The sequence below is a fragment of the Brachyistius frenatus genome, unplaced genomic scaffold (genome assembly GCF_029030835.1).
Source record: "Brachyistius frenatus isolate BFR_SWC_R1_liver_20210118 unplaced genomic scaffold, ASM2903083v1 Contig_12, whole genome shotgun sequence".
Taxonomy (NCBI): domain Eukaryota; kingdom Metazoa; phylum Chordata; class Actinopteri; family Embiotocidae; genus Brachyistius; species Brachyistius frenatus.
The window spans coordinates 2575915-2592141 of NW_027210611.1; the positions used below are offsets into that span (position 1 = coordinate 2575915).

General features: G+C 38.1%; 2 protein-coding genes across 2 annotated transcripts; both read right to left on the reverse strand.

The window, feature by feature from the left end:
• Nucleotides 1-1255: 1255 nt before the first annotated feature.
• cdk5 (cyclin dependent kinase 5) lies at nucleotides 1256-8102 on the reverse strand. The gene is made up of 12 exons (XM_069692167.1): nucleotides 7915-8102; nucleotides 7453-7541; nucleotides 7258-7325; nucleotides 7068-7128; nucleotides 6917-6973; nucleotides 6638-6733; nucleotides 6276-6350; nucleotides 4924-5020; nucleotides 4278-4349; nucleotides 4042-4100; nucleotides 3868-3948; nucleotides 1256-3639 (listed from the first exon to the last, which is right to left on the reverse strand). The coding sequence occupies exons 1-12, from the start codon at nucleotides 7949-7951 to the stop codon at nucleotides 3553-3555; spliced, it is 879 nt and encodes a 292-aa protein (XP_069548268.1). The 5' UTR covers nucleotides 7952-8102; the 3' UTR covers nucleotides 1256-3552.
• Nucleotides 8103-8537: 435 nt separating this feature from the next.
• Nucleotides 8538-16130, reverse strand: abcb8 (ATP-binding cassette, sub-family B (MDR/TAP), member 8). Its single transcript, XM_069692168.1, has 16 exons — nucleotides 15945-16130; nucleotides 14212-14533; nucleotides 13964-14119; nucleotides 13180-13274; nucleotides 12946-13051; nucleotides 12662-12823; nucleotides 12086-12171; nucleotides 11875-11972; nucleotides 11664-11769; nucleotides 11512-11545; nucleotides 11268-11404; nucleotides 11055-11149; nucleotides 10836-10969; nucleotides 10565-10712; nucleotides 10231-10481; nucleotides 8538-10023 (listed from the first exon to the last, which is right to left on the reverse strand). The coding sequence occupies exons 1-16, from the start codon at nucleotides 16046-16048 to the stop codon at nucleotides 9940-9942; spliced, it is 2118 nt and encodes a 705-aa protein (XP_069548269.1). The 5' UTR covers nucleotides 16049-16130; the 3' UTR covers nucleotides 8538-9939.
• Between the last annotated feature and the right edge of the window lie 97 nt (nucleotides 16131-16227).

The following is a 16227-nucleotide window of genomic DNA, read 5'->3' on the forward strand; positions in this document are numbered from 1 at the left end:
ATTTTTTACACATTCTTATGTTATGCCATTCCACTGATCAACTGTGAGACATGTTTACTGCGTGAATATATGGGTCTGAACGCTTCACAGGGAATCGTTCCAGTCGTTACATCTTACTGGGCTTACACCTTAATTAAAAAATATATAGGAGCAGTTTTAATCAATCGGTACATGCTGAGACTAACAACCCTGCAGCTACACTTAAGAAAAAAAAAACACGCTTGACTTCAGTCATCACACTTAACCATTGACATTGATGACTTATTGCTCTGCCCTTCAGAGTGGCTTAGGGAACGTTTAATGCAAGCTGGATTGCCAGACTGTAATCACACTTTAGAAAACTGAAGCTATGAACAATAGTCTGGTGGAGCATTGACCACCACGATTTATTTTGTCCATGGAAACTCACCAATTTGAAAACAGAGATTTAAAGATACAAATAGTTTTGTTCTGGCTGCGGCTTCAGTTCCTCTATATTTGCTAGCATTGCTACAACTGTTTGTGTTGTTTCAATTAGCTATACTACCATCGCCACTGTTAGAACTACATTTCAAAACAAATGCTTGACTTCAACGTCATCACACTGCCACCCCTATGGGTTGCTGATTAGTCCTTCTTTCAGAGTTGCCAAGCAAACCTTAGCATGAACAGGGTTTCCAGACTAAAATCACAGCTGCAGCTAAAGCTGTGATCAATAGGTTGGCGGAACCAGGCTCATAATGTGCAACAAAAATGAACAATGTTAAAAAAAAAAAAAAAAGGCAGTAAAGAAGACTGCAAGAAAGAAAACGTTGAACTTCTGCTGACAGCGCTGAAACATTGTGTATGATTCCATTTTCCTTCACATGGGAATTTCAATTATATTTAGTAGGACGATAAAAATGTATTTTATTTGCAGAAGTTTTGGGGATTGAATTGCAGTCATCACGGTTGTTAAGCCACAATGATACATGGCTGACGTATCGGAATAAAAATTTTAAGTAGTGTAAAATGTTAATAATAATAGTACATTAAAACTGTACAGTAATGTAGTGCATGTATTTAATTATATTTTGCTTTTGATTATAATGGAATAGCAGATACTAAAATTTGAATTATGTCTCTGTCTCCTCAGCCGACACTGGCCCTGTTGTGGGACTGTTTTATCAATTGCTATATAAAAAAAGTACAAATGTTGAGAGATGTGTTCGCAATGTACTTTAAAGATCAAGAGTGAATAAACAGGTGATAAACTATTTGTAAAGAAAATCAAACATGCATTTATGTTGACTTTACTGAATGCAGAGTCTTATTGGCTGAAATATACACCATCACAACATTTGTCCCAAATTCTACCAGCAAAAGCAAAGATACTATTCAAAAAGTGCAAAATCCACTCATTTAAATTAAAAATTTAAGCCGTATAAAGTAAAATGTCCTATTATCACAACAGGATAATAAAATACTACGAGCTTTTGTGATTTTTTTTTTTTTCATTATAACTTAATCCACACACATACAACCTTCAAACATTTTAAATCCTAAAAAGAGCCTGCTAAATGCAATAAATCAAAGGATACTTAAATCATTCAAAAGTAGAGCTTCTGTACCAAATGAGGTTGTGATAGGTTTAAAAAAAATGCAAAACAAAAACAAAAGCAGACATTCCATCATTAATAAATACAGGCATCCGTTATCTTGTCTTACATCAACAAAATGAAAATAAATCCTTTCCCCATGAAGACAGCTACTTTGAACAAAGCTCATTATGTTGGCTTTTTATGGAATAAGTAGCACTGTAACAATCTGGAGTAAAATAACACTGCAAGCTGTTAACAATGGTAATATAATAAGTAACCAAAATGGAAACAGCTAATGGTGCAAAACAATCATTATATGAAAATACAGATTATCAGTGGATTATCTGGACTTTTTTTTCATCTCTAACTCGACTATTACAAAAGCATTTCAGAAAAGCTAAGAGACATTAGTATAATAATGTTAAAAATGTCAAAATATAGTAATGTGTCACTAATGGTCCACTAGTTGTTAACATGTATAATATATATTGGCCCATTTATTGATAACCGGCTATAATCCTGGCTGTCAGTGTTCAACATATTTAATAATATTGATAACTGAACAATTTAAAATAAAACCATCAGTTACAAAGTGCACAAAAGACAAATACAAAATGGGAAATAAAAGCCTGAGAAAAGGAAAATGATAAATTTGCCTCCCATGCTATTATACAATCATATAATAGGTAGTGGGACAGTTGACATGTGAAACATCAGAAATGGTAAACATGTGTAGTCCAAGCTGTAAAAACAGTATGGAGTTGCCTCATTGTTTTCAATACTGCTTCCAGGACATAAATGAAGTTTGTCATTTGGTCCCAATCGTCAGAAAAACAGGTACATCATTGAGTTGGTAAACGTAATGGTTAATCCATTCTGCTCATCAGCGAACAAAACCTAAAGAGCAACATCCCTTGTGTACAGGCAGAAATATAATTATATTTGATATTTAATCAAATCAGTTATTTAAAGGAAATTCCTCTTTCCCTGTGATTTGGACCAAATGGCATCAGTATATCTAGGAAACCTCTCGTGTGTATAACAACAACAACAACAACAACAAAAAGATATAAAAGGAGGGGAAATGTTGACTCAAGCCTTCATCATTTTCAAATAAATCTCTAGTGATTCTAAAACTGGCAGATCAATTAATGCAGCCCTAATTTAATACCAACTTTGTAGCTTTAGCTGCCACAGGAATCTGTGGATAACCAATATATTGGAAAATGTTAACTCTTCACAGGTAGTATAAGTAACAGACTGCAGTACAGAGATGCCACATATACACTATATATGAGATCCTTCAGAAATAGTGCCATCATTACAAATCTTTAATGACTAAATTTAAATGATTAACAAAGTGTTAATGCTTTGTGTTGACTGGCTGTTATAATGTCACATTTTCTAAACCTTCAAATATAAATATTTGGACTGCCATTAAAACTCCTGCGTTAGTCTGCAACAAAAATATTTGTATTAAAGGATGCAAGTTAGCAAAACTGCTTTTTTAAAGCGCATTACAAGAACAGAACCCATAATGTTGGTCTCTGTTCCTGTGATGCATTTTGAACAAGTGCTTTGAATGTATTCACCCAATGAGATTACCACAGATTCTCAGGTGGATTCCTGTTTCGTCAGAAATAAAATAGCTCATGTTAATTTCATTAGTTTTGGAGCAGAAGGGCTTCTTGTTAAAAAAAACCAAAACATTTCCACAGGTATAAATTTATTCAATGGAACACCCTCTCACATTCGCGCTAATTAACTGGGAGGCGAGTGTGTACCGAATTAAACAGGCTTTTGACTTAAAAGAACCTAAAACCTTGCAGAGCCACTAGGACTTTGTTCCACAGAGAGGCACGACAGAATGAGACAGGGGAGTGTGAGAAAACTGGTGAGGGATTTGTCTTGTTGGGATTGGTCTTAATGACCCAGCAAAGTGAAGGATGATTGATTCTGGCGGCTAAGGTTCAGTAGAGAGGCAATTTTACATTTAGGGTGGGCAGAAATCAGCAAAGTAAGGGTGCTGCAAGGCTTCCTCTGCAGAGATCCTCTGGACAGGATTACATTTCAACAGGTTCTGTGCGAGATCAAAGGAAACATTTCAATAAGTGAACAGCAGCAGCAGATTTCTTGCAAGCAAAACTGTGTCAGCAACAACTGATTTGCATCATTTTGCCGTCGTTAATAAGATATAAGCACAAACAACAATAAAAAGAAACATTTTGGTTTTAATTACAGCGGCGCAAATCCCACCAGACCAGCTTAAAAAAAAAAGAAATCTATTTAAAGCTGAAAATCAAAGTACCTGGAGTAGATCTCGTCCTGTGCTACTTAGTTTGGGGACCACATTCACCAGTGAGGTGGTGGCTGGATACATGGGATATGGCTGGAGGAAGAAAGAGAAGCATTCAGTTAGAGACTGCAGTTCAAACACAATGTAAGCTTCATCCCCTGTGTGATTTACAAAAGAAAGATGTACCTTGTAATCGGGGAGTTTTGTCATCGTCTGCCACTGTTCTTCAGTTGGTGTACCCAACAATGTACCAAGTGGTTAAAGAAAGAAAAACTTTAAGACTTACTGCACATAAATTGTTAGTTCTGCCTGAGCAAACCTCTATGGGCTTAGTCCTACATAACACATTTTTAAGTAGCGGGCTCATCTCGTATCTACAACTTCGAAGTTGTAGACAGACGTTTGACGAAGCCAAAAAGGATATCTGAAGATTCTTTTCAATTGGTCGTCCACATCGTTTCCGGGGAATAAGGGCCTTCCAGCATTAGCCAGCTCTGTAACAGGACATGGGATCAAAAAAGACACATTTAACATATAATGTGAGTGATTATTCACATATTCAACCAAAAACAACTCAAGAGATTCAATTCAACATTAGACATGAACACGTAGTAACACAAAACTAAAACTAGTATACCTGGTTCTTTGCCACCCAGTTATACAAACTGTGATATTATTAAAATATTGAATTCCCCTATTTCTCACATTTAATTTAAGATAGATTTTACAAAAAAATTTCACCCCCACACAGTGAAGGGATTTAGTTCCAAAAGTATCTTTGAATTTTGCCTTGCTGTCCCTGAGCTGTGCTCTAACACTCTCAAACACCTGTAAACAGTCTGGTACCAGACCATTCAGGATTTTATATGCGTAGCTTGCAAGAGACTGAACCCTGTTTCAACACAGTAATAATTTCAAGTGTCCTATACTTAAATAATAATAAATAAATTATACATTTTTAGTAGGAATTCTAACTGCATCGTATTCACACTAGATGATAGAACATAGTTATAAAGACAAGAATAGACCAATTTATATCCTTATTTGTGTCAACAATCAGAAACACACCTGCGAATATGCATCCAGCAGACCACATGTCAATAGAGGTAGAATAAAGTTTAGCACCAAACAGCACGTCTGGAGGCCGGTACCACAACGTCACCACCTACAACCAAACCAGAAGAATTAGAATAATTACGCAATTAGTATTAACGCAACCGTTCAGGCATTCAGTGTCATGGCGGTTCTCATTTTGTACTTGCGGTAATTTCACAAATGCTTGGATTTGGCAGCAGCATCACAAATAATAAATAGTGAACATATGTCTGCCTCTGGTGTTTTTACAAACAACTCCTTAGTCAGGTATTTCACACACTTTTCTCCACGTCTTTGAAAAGGCGTCAACTGAAGTGCAATTATAGAAAAGTTCCGTTTCCCATAGAGAATGTGTGGGCAGGCTGAGAGCGGCTGCAAGTTGAGTTTCAGCTTGAAAAGTACAAAAGTTCAACTCGGTACAGATGTTAATTATATGACCACCCGCTCACAGGTGATTTTTACTTGTAAGTAATGTGGTATATGCAAAAAGACTGTACAGTACTTTTGCAACACATCCTAGAGTGCTTTGTTTCAAACATCACCCACTCGAGGGTTGTGAGAGATTCCTACATTAATTTGGATGAATAGTTTTAAAAAGTAAAATTGAGCACAGAACTTTTGTATATGCACTTTTTTTTCTCCTAAATTTGTAGTCATCTGACTCGGTTGAATTTTGCATGGATTAGCCGAACAATAATCAAATAAAAAAATTTCCATAAAGCAGTCGCTGTTTTAACAGTATATTTATGTCATGTGAAAAACTGGAGTATCATTCTTTTGTTTTTGCTGAAACTGATTCTGACACTCTTAGAGTCTCAGGGCGATACATCCTCTGAATGTCAAACAACCTTTTAAAATGACCTTACTTGAAACTCTCAGTGCTTCAGACTCAGTTCCCTTCTGGTTATCGCTTTCCTACATTTTCAGATCAGTAGTGTCACCCTGGGTCAACTTCCCACACACCCATGAGACTGGCCAGCGGGCCCTTAAGGTCAGCCGACCAAAGCCACTAAAACCTTTGTGCCTGTCATTCCTCTGATAATATCAGCAAAAGAAAAATCAAACATCACATGCAGCTGTGTGCTCTTCTCTGTCCCATCATCAGTTTAATCGATTAACTTCAGGATGTAAAGAGACATTTTACACGATCAATTAGCAACGGGTTTAAAATCCCTATTTTGCAGTCAAAAGGCTCAGAAATCAGTCCCTCAGTTGGTTTCTATTTAGATATAGAAGGTGCTGAAAATGATGCTAGTTCACTGGTTAAGCATGTTTCGCTGGAGACAGTTTATTTGTAGGTGCTGTGTTAATCATGTACAACCTACCTCTGCTGAGTAACACCTCACAGGAATGCCAAACGCTCGAGCCAACCCAAAGTCAGCCAGCTTCAGCTCCCCATTCTGCAGAGAGAAAGAAATTATTTTCTACATAATTTGAACAAACACTAATTTGCCCTGCAGTGCAACAGACTCAGCTACACATTTCACACAATATGGTACTAATGAGCTCTCTTTTTGTTGTTGCTGGTTTGTATTAAAAGCCACAAAGCGAGCCACACAGACCTAAACCGTCACTTAGCGTTACACTTGGTTTCACCACTGTGGAAAAAGGTACACTAACGGAGCTAAATGATTTGCTCACACAGCAGCGAATATTTACCAACCGTCAGGTTAAAGTCTACACTCACTCTGTTGATGAGGAGATTCTGCGGCTTCAGATCTCGATGAAGAACGTTTCTACTGTGACAGAAAGCGAGGCCTTTCAGCAGCTGGTACATGAACGACTGCAGAGGGAAACAAAAACAACAACAAAAAAAATAGAGATGAAACGATATTTAAGCAGTTAATTCCAGTTTCAAAATATTTAACTGACCTACTGATGACAATAAGAGCAAAATATGTATACACACTATGGATCTGGGCATGCTCTCTTTAATGGATCATATCCAGGGTGTTCATCATCTCACCTTCACAGTTTCAGGATCTAAATCCCCATTGCAGCTGTCGAAATACTTCTTCAAATCCTGCAGTGATGGAAAGAAACAGCATTAGGTTTTTTTTTTTTTTTTAAGAAAGTACACAATAAAACACACCGTTGATTCGGGGTGACTAACTCACCTGATCACAGTATTCAAAAACCAAGGTTAACTTCTTGTCACTGTGCAAAACATCGTGTAGTCTGGAGGAGACAGAGAAGCCTCATCAGCATTAAATGCACACCGATTTGCTATTTTACTCATCTGACTTAAACAGCGAAACACCGCCTGTCATTCACAAGTTCAATGTAGCTCGGGCTAAGTAGACTGACCTGACAATGTTTTTATGCTTGAGTTCCTTCAGAAGGCAGATTTCCCTCAGTGCAGAGCTCGGCACCCCCTGAAAGAATTAAAAACAACAACAACAACAACAACAAAATGAAATGCAGGCTCGTTCAGCACTAGCCTGCTATAGCAAGACGCTAGCAAATACTTTGGAGCTCGTCAGCAGCGTGCACACAACAAACCTCGTCGTCATCGTCCAACCGGACCCTTTTGAGAGCCACGATTTCGTGCGTTTCTCTGTTTTTAGCCTTGAAAACGGTCCCGTACGTCCCTGCGGAGTAAGATAGTGGTTCGGTCAACGTTGCCGATGAATGGCACAGCAAGGCTATGCTAACGTTAGCTAGGGAGGACGGGGGGGGGGGGGGGGGGGGGTTGTTATACCGCACAAACCGGCAGGCAGAAGTTCGCGACAGATTTTGTTGTTGTTGTCGTTGTCAAGAACACACACTCGTGTGAGTAAAAAGCCGTACAAGCTGCTTTGCATTTGCTCGGCAGAGAAAGAAACGAGTTAACAAATGCACGAAGCGCATCGTCAGGGTTGAGGGCTAGCTAAGCCCTCGCATCAATATAAACGCTAGGTTAGCATGCTAGGCTATCTCACGTCAACTTAAAAAAAAAAAAAAACACACACACATGTAACTTACCCTCTCCGATTTTTTCAAGCTTTTCATATTTCTGCATATTTGGCCAGTGAAGCCAGCTCCGAACAAGCTACACCCACACCAATGACTGTCAAAAAAAAACCCAGACTGGGGCAAAAAAAAAAAATGTGCAGACAGCTGGTGCTCCCTTAAATCGAGCTGCAGTAGCTGCTCCCCTACACGGTCTGCGACCGAGCTTGTTTTGTCGGCCATCTAGAGGCCGAAAGAGGAACTGCAGCTGCTGCTGGATGCGGCAACATCTCGTTTACGTACCATTTCCAGGGATGAAACAAGCATTCTGGTCTTAAATAAAGAGTCCTCGTTGCACACTGTAACAGTACTCCTCTTAATGTTTATGTTAATGGAAGCGTGTGAGTATTATCAGCAAAATGTACTTAAAGTATCGAAAATTTAAAAAAAAAAAAAAAAAAAAAGTACTCGTATTGCATAGAAATGTCCCCTTTCAGGGTTTTTTTTTTTTTTTTACTGTTGTTTTGGGGTTAATGTTACTGCTGCATTCATGTCCATTTGACCTCATGGGTATTTTTTTTTTCCTTTTATTCATTATTTGGAAAACATCTTTTTGTCAAAGCTTACAATAACTGAGGACTGAAAGTAGTTGAAACTATCCCCTCCTACGCTCGCCCAAGCTCTTCATTGGCATTTGCCACTAAGACATGTTATTCCAACATCACCTTTAGGATTAACATTTTACTGTTATTGGTATTTAACATTGCTAATTTATGATGGTTGCCTATTGTCATATTCACTGCATTTACATGGTACATAACTTAGTTGTACACTTTTTTTATTTGCACTTTTCTGCTCTAAATTTTCCTTGCCATCGATATTTTAATGTGGTTGTTTTTTGTGTTTGTAAAATGTATTTGGGCCACGTTGCATGTTGATTTTGCGTTTGAAAAAAAAAAAAAAAGGTAATTGAATTTATACAGCCACTATCAAAAGTTCAAAGACAGCAATAATCATAGTAACCTTTATGCGAGATTCATCAAATTTTGTTTTAGTGACTTTTTGAAAGAAATTCTTGCTTTGATCTGACTGATGTAGATGGGGAGCAAATTCCCAGCAGTAGCAGCTCTATAAAAGAACAGTTCCCATTATAGTCTGTACTTAAAGGTCACAGCTTTAGAGATGTGTTACTGTAGACTATGTGATATCTGAGTAGACTTTTAAATGTGTTTCCATCCATTAAAATGATCCACTTCTATTCTAATCTCAAACTGTAAATGGATTCTCGGAAGCTGTCAGACTACATGTTAATTTGTTATCTATATTTCCCACATGGGATATATAGATATTCCCATATCTCTTTAATGGTGTGAAGCATTCTCATTCCATTCAGCAAATAATCCACAAACATAAAACACAGTTAATGAATATTGATCGGTAGCATTCACAAATGTGCAAGACTTTGTATCAGTATACAAAGTGTAGAAGCACACAAGGGGAAGATAAAAGCCACATTGAATAGGAACATTAAATTGATACTGCACTCAAAATGTTGGGCATCTCACTCTCTGTAGGGTTGAATAGTGGCTGTAAAGTTTTGTAGTTTCCACCAGCTGAGTCACAATAGTGACTCAAAAGATTTGACGTATATTTAGTAAAGTCATATTTACATTGGTAAAACTTTAAAAAAAAAAAAGTATTATAATCCATAAAAATGAAAAATACAGCACTCTCATCAAAACAAACAGACATTTTTTTCATATTGTAATTTATCATTCTATACAGAAAACCATGAATAGTATTAAGAAATTCCTGTTTAAATTAAAGACTGTTCAGTAGTGTAATTTCTTAATCATCACAGACTGATCCAGTTGGTCCACCTCTACATTCACATTCACAAAATATAAATCTGTAACTTTGCCATAAAACTAGACAGAGAGCTGAGATAATTTATGATACATTTTACATAATTCATCTGCTCGCGCCAGCCTTCCCTTTGCATTATAAAATTAACTCTATTATTTATTGTAGATCGACTGTAAACAAGTTTGGCGGTGGTTATTTCTTCCCCTCAGCTCTTTGCCTGCGGATCAGATCAGAATAAAGTCCTCCTTTGCTCAGCAGTTCCAAGTGTGTCCCAGCCTTTAAAGAAGAGGAGAAGCTGTTAGATATGGTTAAAAATTAGATTGCACAGTCCATACAATAAGATAGAAGCAACCAATATATCCATATGGATTACTGAAGATGGACTGATGTTGTTTTTTTTGGTGCTTCTATGCAAAAAATTAGCTGACACATTTAACAGGGGATAAGAGTGTCTCCATTTCTTTGAATACTCTGCTTCCTCACCTCCACAATGTGGCCATTGCTCATGACACAGATTAGGTCGGCTCCCTGAATAGTGCTCAGTCGGTGGGCGATGATGAGCACAGTGCGACCCCTTGTGGCCCTTTCCAGAGCCTCCTGCACCACTCCCTCTGACTCTGCATCCAGAGCGCTGGTGGCTTCGTCCAGTACCAGGATGCCGGGGTTCTTGATCAAGGCACGGGCAATGGCAATGCGCTGTTTCTGCCCTCCTGATAGCGTCACACCTCGCTCACCTGGGTTTAGAGATCTAGAGCTTAAAATTTACACGGCACACCATTTCTTATCACCGGTGAAAGCTTATAACGAGAGTACATACCGACCACGGTGCTATAGCCGTCTGGGAAACCTGTAATGAAGCCGTGAGCATTTGCTTGCTTTGCTGCATTGATGACCTCAGTGTCTGTAGCCCCGGGCTTCCCAAAGCGGATGTTTTCCATGACAGAAGATCCAAACAAAACTGGCTCCTACAAAGAGTGATGTAAAAATACAGTGAAAACTCAAGTGGAAACTAATGTTGATAATAACTAGATTTATCAAACTAATTTATATTTTAAAAAGTGAATGAATCAATAACGGGCAGTCTTTACCTGATTGATGAATCCGATGACTTGCCCCCTGAGCCAGGACAGGTCGAGTGTACGAATGTCGAGCCCGTCCAACATGATCACGCCACTGGTCGGATCGTAGAAACGCTCCAACAGGGATGCCACTGTGGACTTTCCTGCAGGGTTCAAAATGTATGAGCTCACCATCACACTGTTTACATGTGAAACAACTGAAACTAGGAACATTATCTCAGAGATCACCTCCTCCAGATTCTCCAACAATGGCAACAGTTTTAGCAGGTGGCAGCGTCAAGCTGAACCTCTTTAAGACCTGATGGCCAGGTCTCGTTGGATAACTATAAAAATATTTAAAACAAAAAATCAACACATAATAATCTCTGATATTTGTGTTTAGTTAAGGTCTAAAACTGTATAAAAATCAACTTTACTTTTGAAATAAGATGACGCACTAACCTGAATGAAATGTTCATGAAGTCCACTCTTCCGGTCAGAGAGTGGTACGGGATGCGTCCTCCTCCAGAGAGGAGGATCGTAGGCTGCAAGGCAAGGTATTCAAAAACCCGAGCCCCAGAGCTGAGTCCCCTCACCACCTGTAGCAAATGTTAGATTTGATCTCTAACGAAATAATATTACACATATCTACATTTTCACAGACTTGATTCGGTTATATAACATATATAATGTCAATTTTACTCACCTGTCCAAATAGGATAGAGACACTCGCCAAAGACCTGAGCATAAAGAGAAAACGTTAATTATACTGTGAAATCAATTACTTTAAACCGATACATTTGACTGTAAATGGGTAATACAGAGAAATCACTGCGAGAATAATGACTGTAATTTTACCTTTGAACAGTCTGGGATGCAACCAAGAAGGACATGAGGTCTCCTGGAGACATTTCATTGCTTGAAATTAAAGTTCCTCCAGCAAAAATAGTCCCAAGTACAATGCCTGTATAAACAGCACACAACACAAAAACATTAGCAGAAGTTCTGAGTTACAGAACCAATCTGCTTCACATTGTGTCCATCAGTTAACAATATAAAACACACTCACAGTTGAGGGCGATGTTAGACAGGCCCTGGAAAACAGCTATTCCAGTACCAAGATGTTCATTCATTTCACAAGATTTGTCAACTTCATATGCGTATAATCTGAGAGATAGACAATGGAAATTAAAACAAATGATCTCTGACATAAATCTACTGCAGCTCTGAAAGTACTTAGGCTACAAGTAAATCAAAATGTAAAAAAGACTCTAACTTACTGGAGCTCCCGTTCCTCCATAGCAAAAGCTTTCACTGTCCTCACATTACCAAGTGCCTCATCTGCCACTCCTGTTGCTTTAGCCACCTTGAATGTGAAAACGTTAAGTAAAGACACAGTCAGACAGCACATTAAACTCATTTTGTAAATATAAAAATAATCATGTTACTGTTTCTCATTGCTTATTTGGAGTGACAGTGGCGTATATCACAATATAATTAGCATAAACATATGCAGTACATCCTGCTGTTTGTGAATCAGTCCACAAAATTATGAGTCAAAGTAGGAGTCAACATGTTGTTAAGAAACTTAGCATCTTGACATTTGTGGGCAGCAATGCGAGCAGATCTGTGCCGTGTTAAGAGAAGAGGAGGAGAAGGTGCAGTGTGTCTGCAACATTCAGAAAAGAAGCTCTTTTCTTCTGCTCACTTTGCTTTGTATCATTTTGAAAGCTTTGTGATGACTTTATATGGAACATTAAAACTGCACTGATGTTGCAATACATCCAATACACCAAGCAGTTCTAACAGATGTTCTGAGCAAAATTATGCTGCGTTAATGCTACATATGGGGTCACCTGTTCTTGAGCCTGACGGGACAGTTTGCGAAGGAATGAGCCAATGAGAGCTCCCGCTGCCACAAGACATGGGAGGACAACTACAGTCAAACCTGTCAGTTTTGGGGAGATGACATAGAGAGAGACAAAACATCCGACTGTCTGTGTGATACTCCGCAGACCCTGGAAATAAAAAAAATTAAAAATAAAAAAAAATCAGAATTAGAGGGCTAAAAGCAGCATGTACACTTTAGCAACACAAACAACACGTTGACACCAGAATTTGACTGTGTCTGTGAAAGTACCTGAGAAATAACCAACTTAAAGGATGACTTGAACTCCTGAATGTCAGCAGTCAAACGATTTACAAGCTGCCCAGTTTTATTGGCATCAAAGAAAGCCACATCTTGCCTGAGGAAAAAGAATAGCAACATAAAGCAGTTTACTGGACGGCAGGCTTGGTACATAACAGAAACACTGTAATTGCTTTATTTAAAATATACATGAATTTTCCTGAGTCAACACTGAAGAATTTGTACCTCAGTAAGGATGCAAAGAGGGTCTTCCTCATGTCTGCCGCCACTCTCTCCCCCACCCTTGAAAGCAGGATGAGGTAGCCACTCGTTAGCAAGCCCTGCACAAAGGAGGTGAATCAATACATGCAAGCAATACGTAATTTTGCATGCAACAACTGTGACATTCGGAAGTTTGTATGCATGTTTCGTCTGAGTGGCAGTGAGCGGAACAGAGCGTGCAGATGTGTGAGAGAAACAGGCATTACAAACTTTTTTATCCAGTGAGATCTCATAAGGAGGTACGTAAGTGGAATAAACAAAAAGAAAATGCATTATTTATAAGAACGCTACAATGTGATGTAGACCAATAGACAAATCACTTACTAAACCCTTAAAAATTGATGGTATATAAAGTTGAATGATGAGGTTATGTTATATAATACAAGCTTAAAAGAATTGGTCGTTTTTTGGTCGTTTTGTTTTGTACAGGAATTTTGTCTTACCCTGCATTTTTTTTAACAGTTAATATTAATTTATTTTTAAACAGTTAATTAATACATTTATAAATGTATAATTGTTCTCCTCAATTTAACACTTATAAATATGGAGTATTTTAGCACAGGATACAAAATAGTGGACATAAACCAAACAACCAGGCAATTGTAATTAAACCAGAAGTAAACTGGATGTCCGTTTGACCTGGTGTGTGCTTATGCAGCTCATCACTGGCTGGTTGTACTTGATTCTTTGTGAAACACTGTGGGTTGTGCAACTGCCTCAGACATGGACAGATTTCTTGTGCACTTACTTGGATAGCATACAGTCCAAGTAGTTTTATGGCAGGTCCTCTTATCTCACGGACATAATTCCCAGTATGTTCTATCAGGTAGCGAGCCACAACATTCACCAGATCCCCAAGGACCAAGGGGATTTGAATGTTCAAGATAGCTGCACCAAAAGCAAGCTGAAAGACAAATCATCAATTAAGCCGATTAGCATAAATGCCCTTATAGTATTGTATTTTGCTTTCCCTTTCAATAACTTATTTGGGCTCACCACAACAGCACAGATGAGAGCAAACATCTGAGGTTTGACAAACTCCCACAGGATATGCCATTTGAACTCAGGCACAGGGTTTTTGCCACCAACTTCCACTGGGGTGTTGTTATTTACATCTGAATCGCAGTGAGCTACATGGCAGAACAGTCGTGCTGAGACAGTAAGCACTGCTGGTCCCAGGATGAACTTCAAAGCCACCCCTGGGGGTTTGGATGAGCGGGTGGTGGAGTGGCGGGCAGCTCGCCGAGTCAGGTTTACAATGCGACTGACAGCATTGCTGGGCTGCTGTGAGGAGCTGGACGCTGGACATGTGTAGAACCTGGAAATAAACCACAATATTTGTACAATTAGAGATTCAGTAAACTAAACAATGAAAGATTTGTAAAGTTAACATCTTAAAAGCAATGCCTCTAAGAAATCGAAAGGTATAACCATAACATTTTTAGGCGTACAGTTAAAGTTGATCTGAATTAGGACAACAGATAGAAAATTGTTATTGATTAACCTGCCTACCTTCTTATCAGTTAATCAATATTAATTAACTGACTCTCTATCTCTAGCTCACGAGGAAGGATTTTAGAGGCTGTCACTACTATTGGTAACAATATTTCAGCCAATAGTATAACAACATAACATAATAACCAATTTCAGTATTGGTATTCAGTATTTTAAAATTTGTGATCAAGATAGATAGAGACATTTTAGAATGGAAAACTTATTAAATTAGTAACGTAGTTTGCCAATTTATGGTTGGTTATTGGCTGACACATAAATAATACAGATACATCTACAAAGGTCTGCCATTATATCAACCCTGCAATTTATTGCTTATGTCTCATGTGACCAGGAAAATATTCTGGCAATCAATAATTATTTCACTGTACACGGGGATGTGAGTACACTTTAGTATAAACCAGATTGCTATTCAGTTATTCAATTTACAGTGAAACAAAGGAAATCCTGACATGTAGGGAGCTTCTGCATGCAGCTTTTTGAACAATTTGAGCAATGAATCGGCTTGATTATCAACATTAAAAAAAATTTGAATGTATTTTTATTGAGCTTTTCTGTCATGTTTTAACACGTTTTTTCAGCTTTTCACCATTAGCCTTAATTAGGTCTTTTTAAACTTATTTTTTTTTCACAGTTGTAAATGTGGCTGGGAATCATAACAATACTATAAACAGAGACATCTTGACATGACACTGGATATCATCTGAGGATATTGTAATATCATGATGTGGCATAAGTGATGTCTTTTCCTGGTTTAAAAGACTGCAACACAGTCAAGTGATGTATTTGCATACTCTTATAGCTGTTTTATTATTTGACTTTATTTATTTAGTCATTATATCTACATCACAGATGATTACTTATCCAAAAAAAAAAATCTCATTGCGTAAATTTTGTGTTAAAGCAATCCCAACTGTATTGCTGCAATGTCAATAGAGGTATTTGGTCAAAAATCGTGTGATAGTTGATTTTGTATAGAAGAGACAAATCAACCTTAGTATGTCAATTGTTGTCGATTCATTTTCTGTCTATTGACTGATCAATCAAATTTATGTTTCTGCTCTAGCCTGGATTATAAACTCAAAAGACATGTGCACTGTGTAGAAAATCAAAGTTAGCCAAGTCTGCCAGGGTTGGTAACCCAACATGTGGCTTTTTACAACAGATAAAAGGTCGAGCGTTATTAGCTCAACGAGCTACCGGTGACTTTAACCTACCGTGAGAGCTTCCATTTGTCTGCTGTATTATTGCATCGCGAGTATAACGACACCGGCCGCAATGGCGCCGCGATACTTGCTCTACAACAGAGCAAGTGGAACATGTTTTATTCTTATTTCAGTGATAACAAGAAGGTTTAAAGTATTCGTTAAGCTCTCCGGTAATCCAAAGGCACCATGCAGGCTGCCATACTGACTCTGACCCAGAGTGCATTTCAGGGGCTTGGAGAGAACCGCGGGTTCACTTTGAATGTTGGTTTGTGAGAACAAAGAGTTTCTTTAT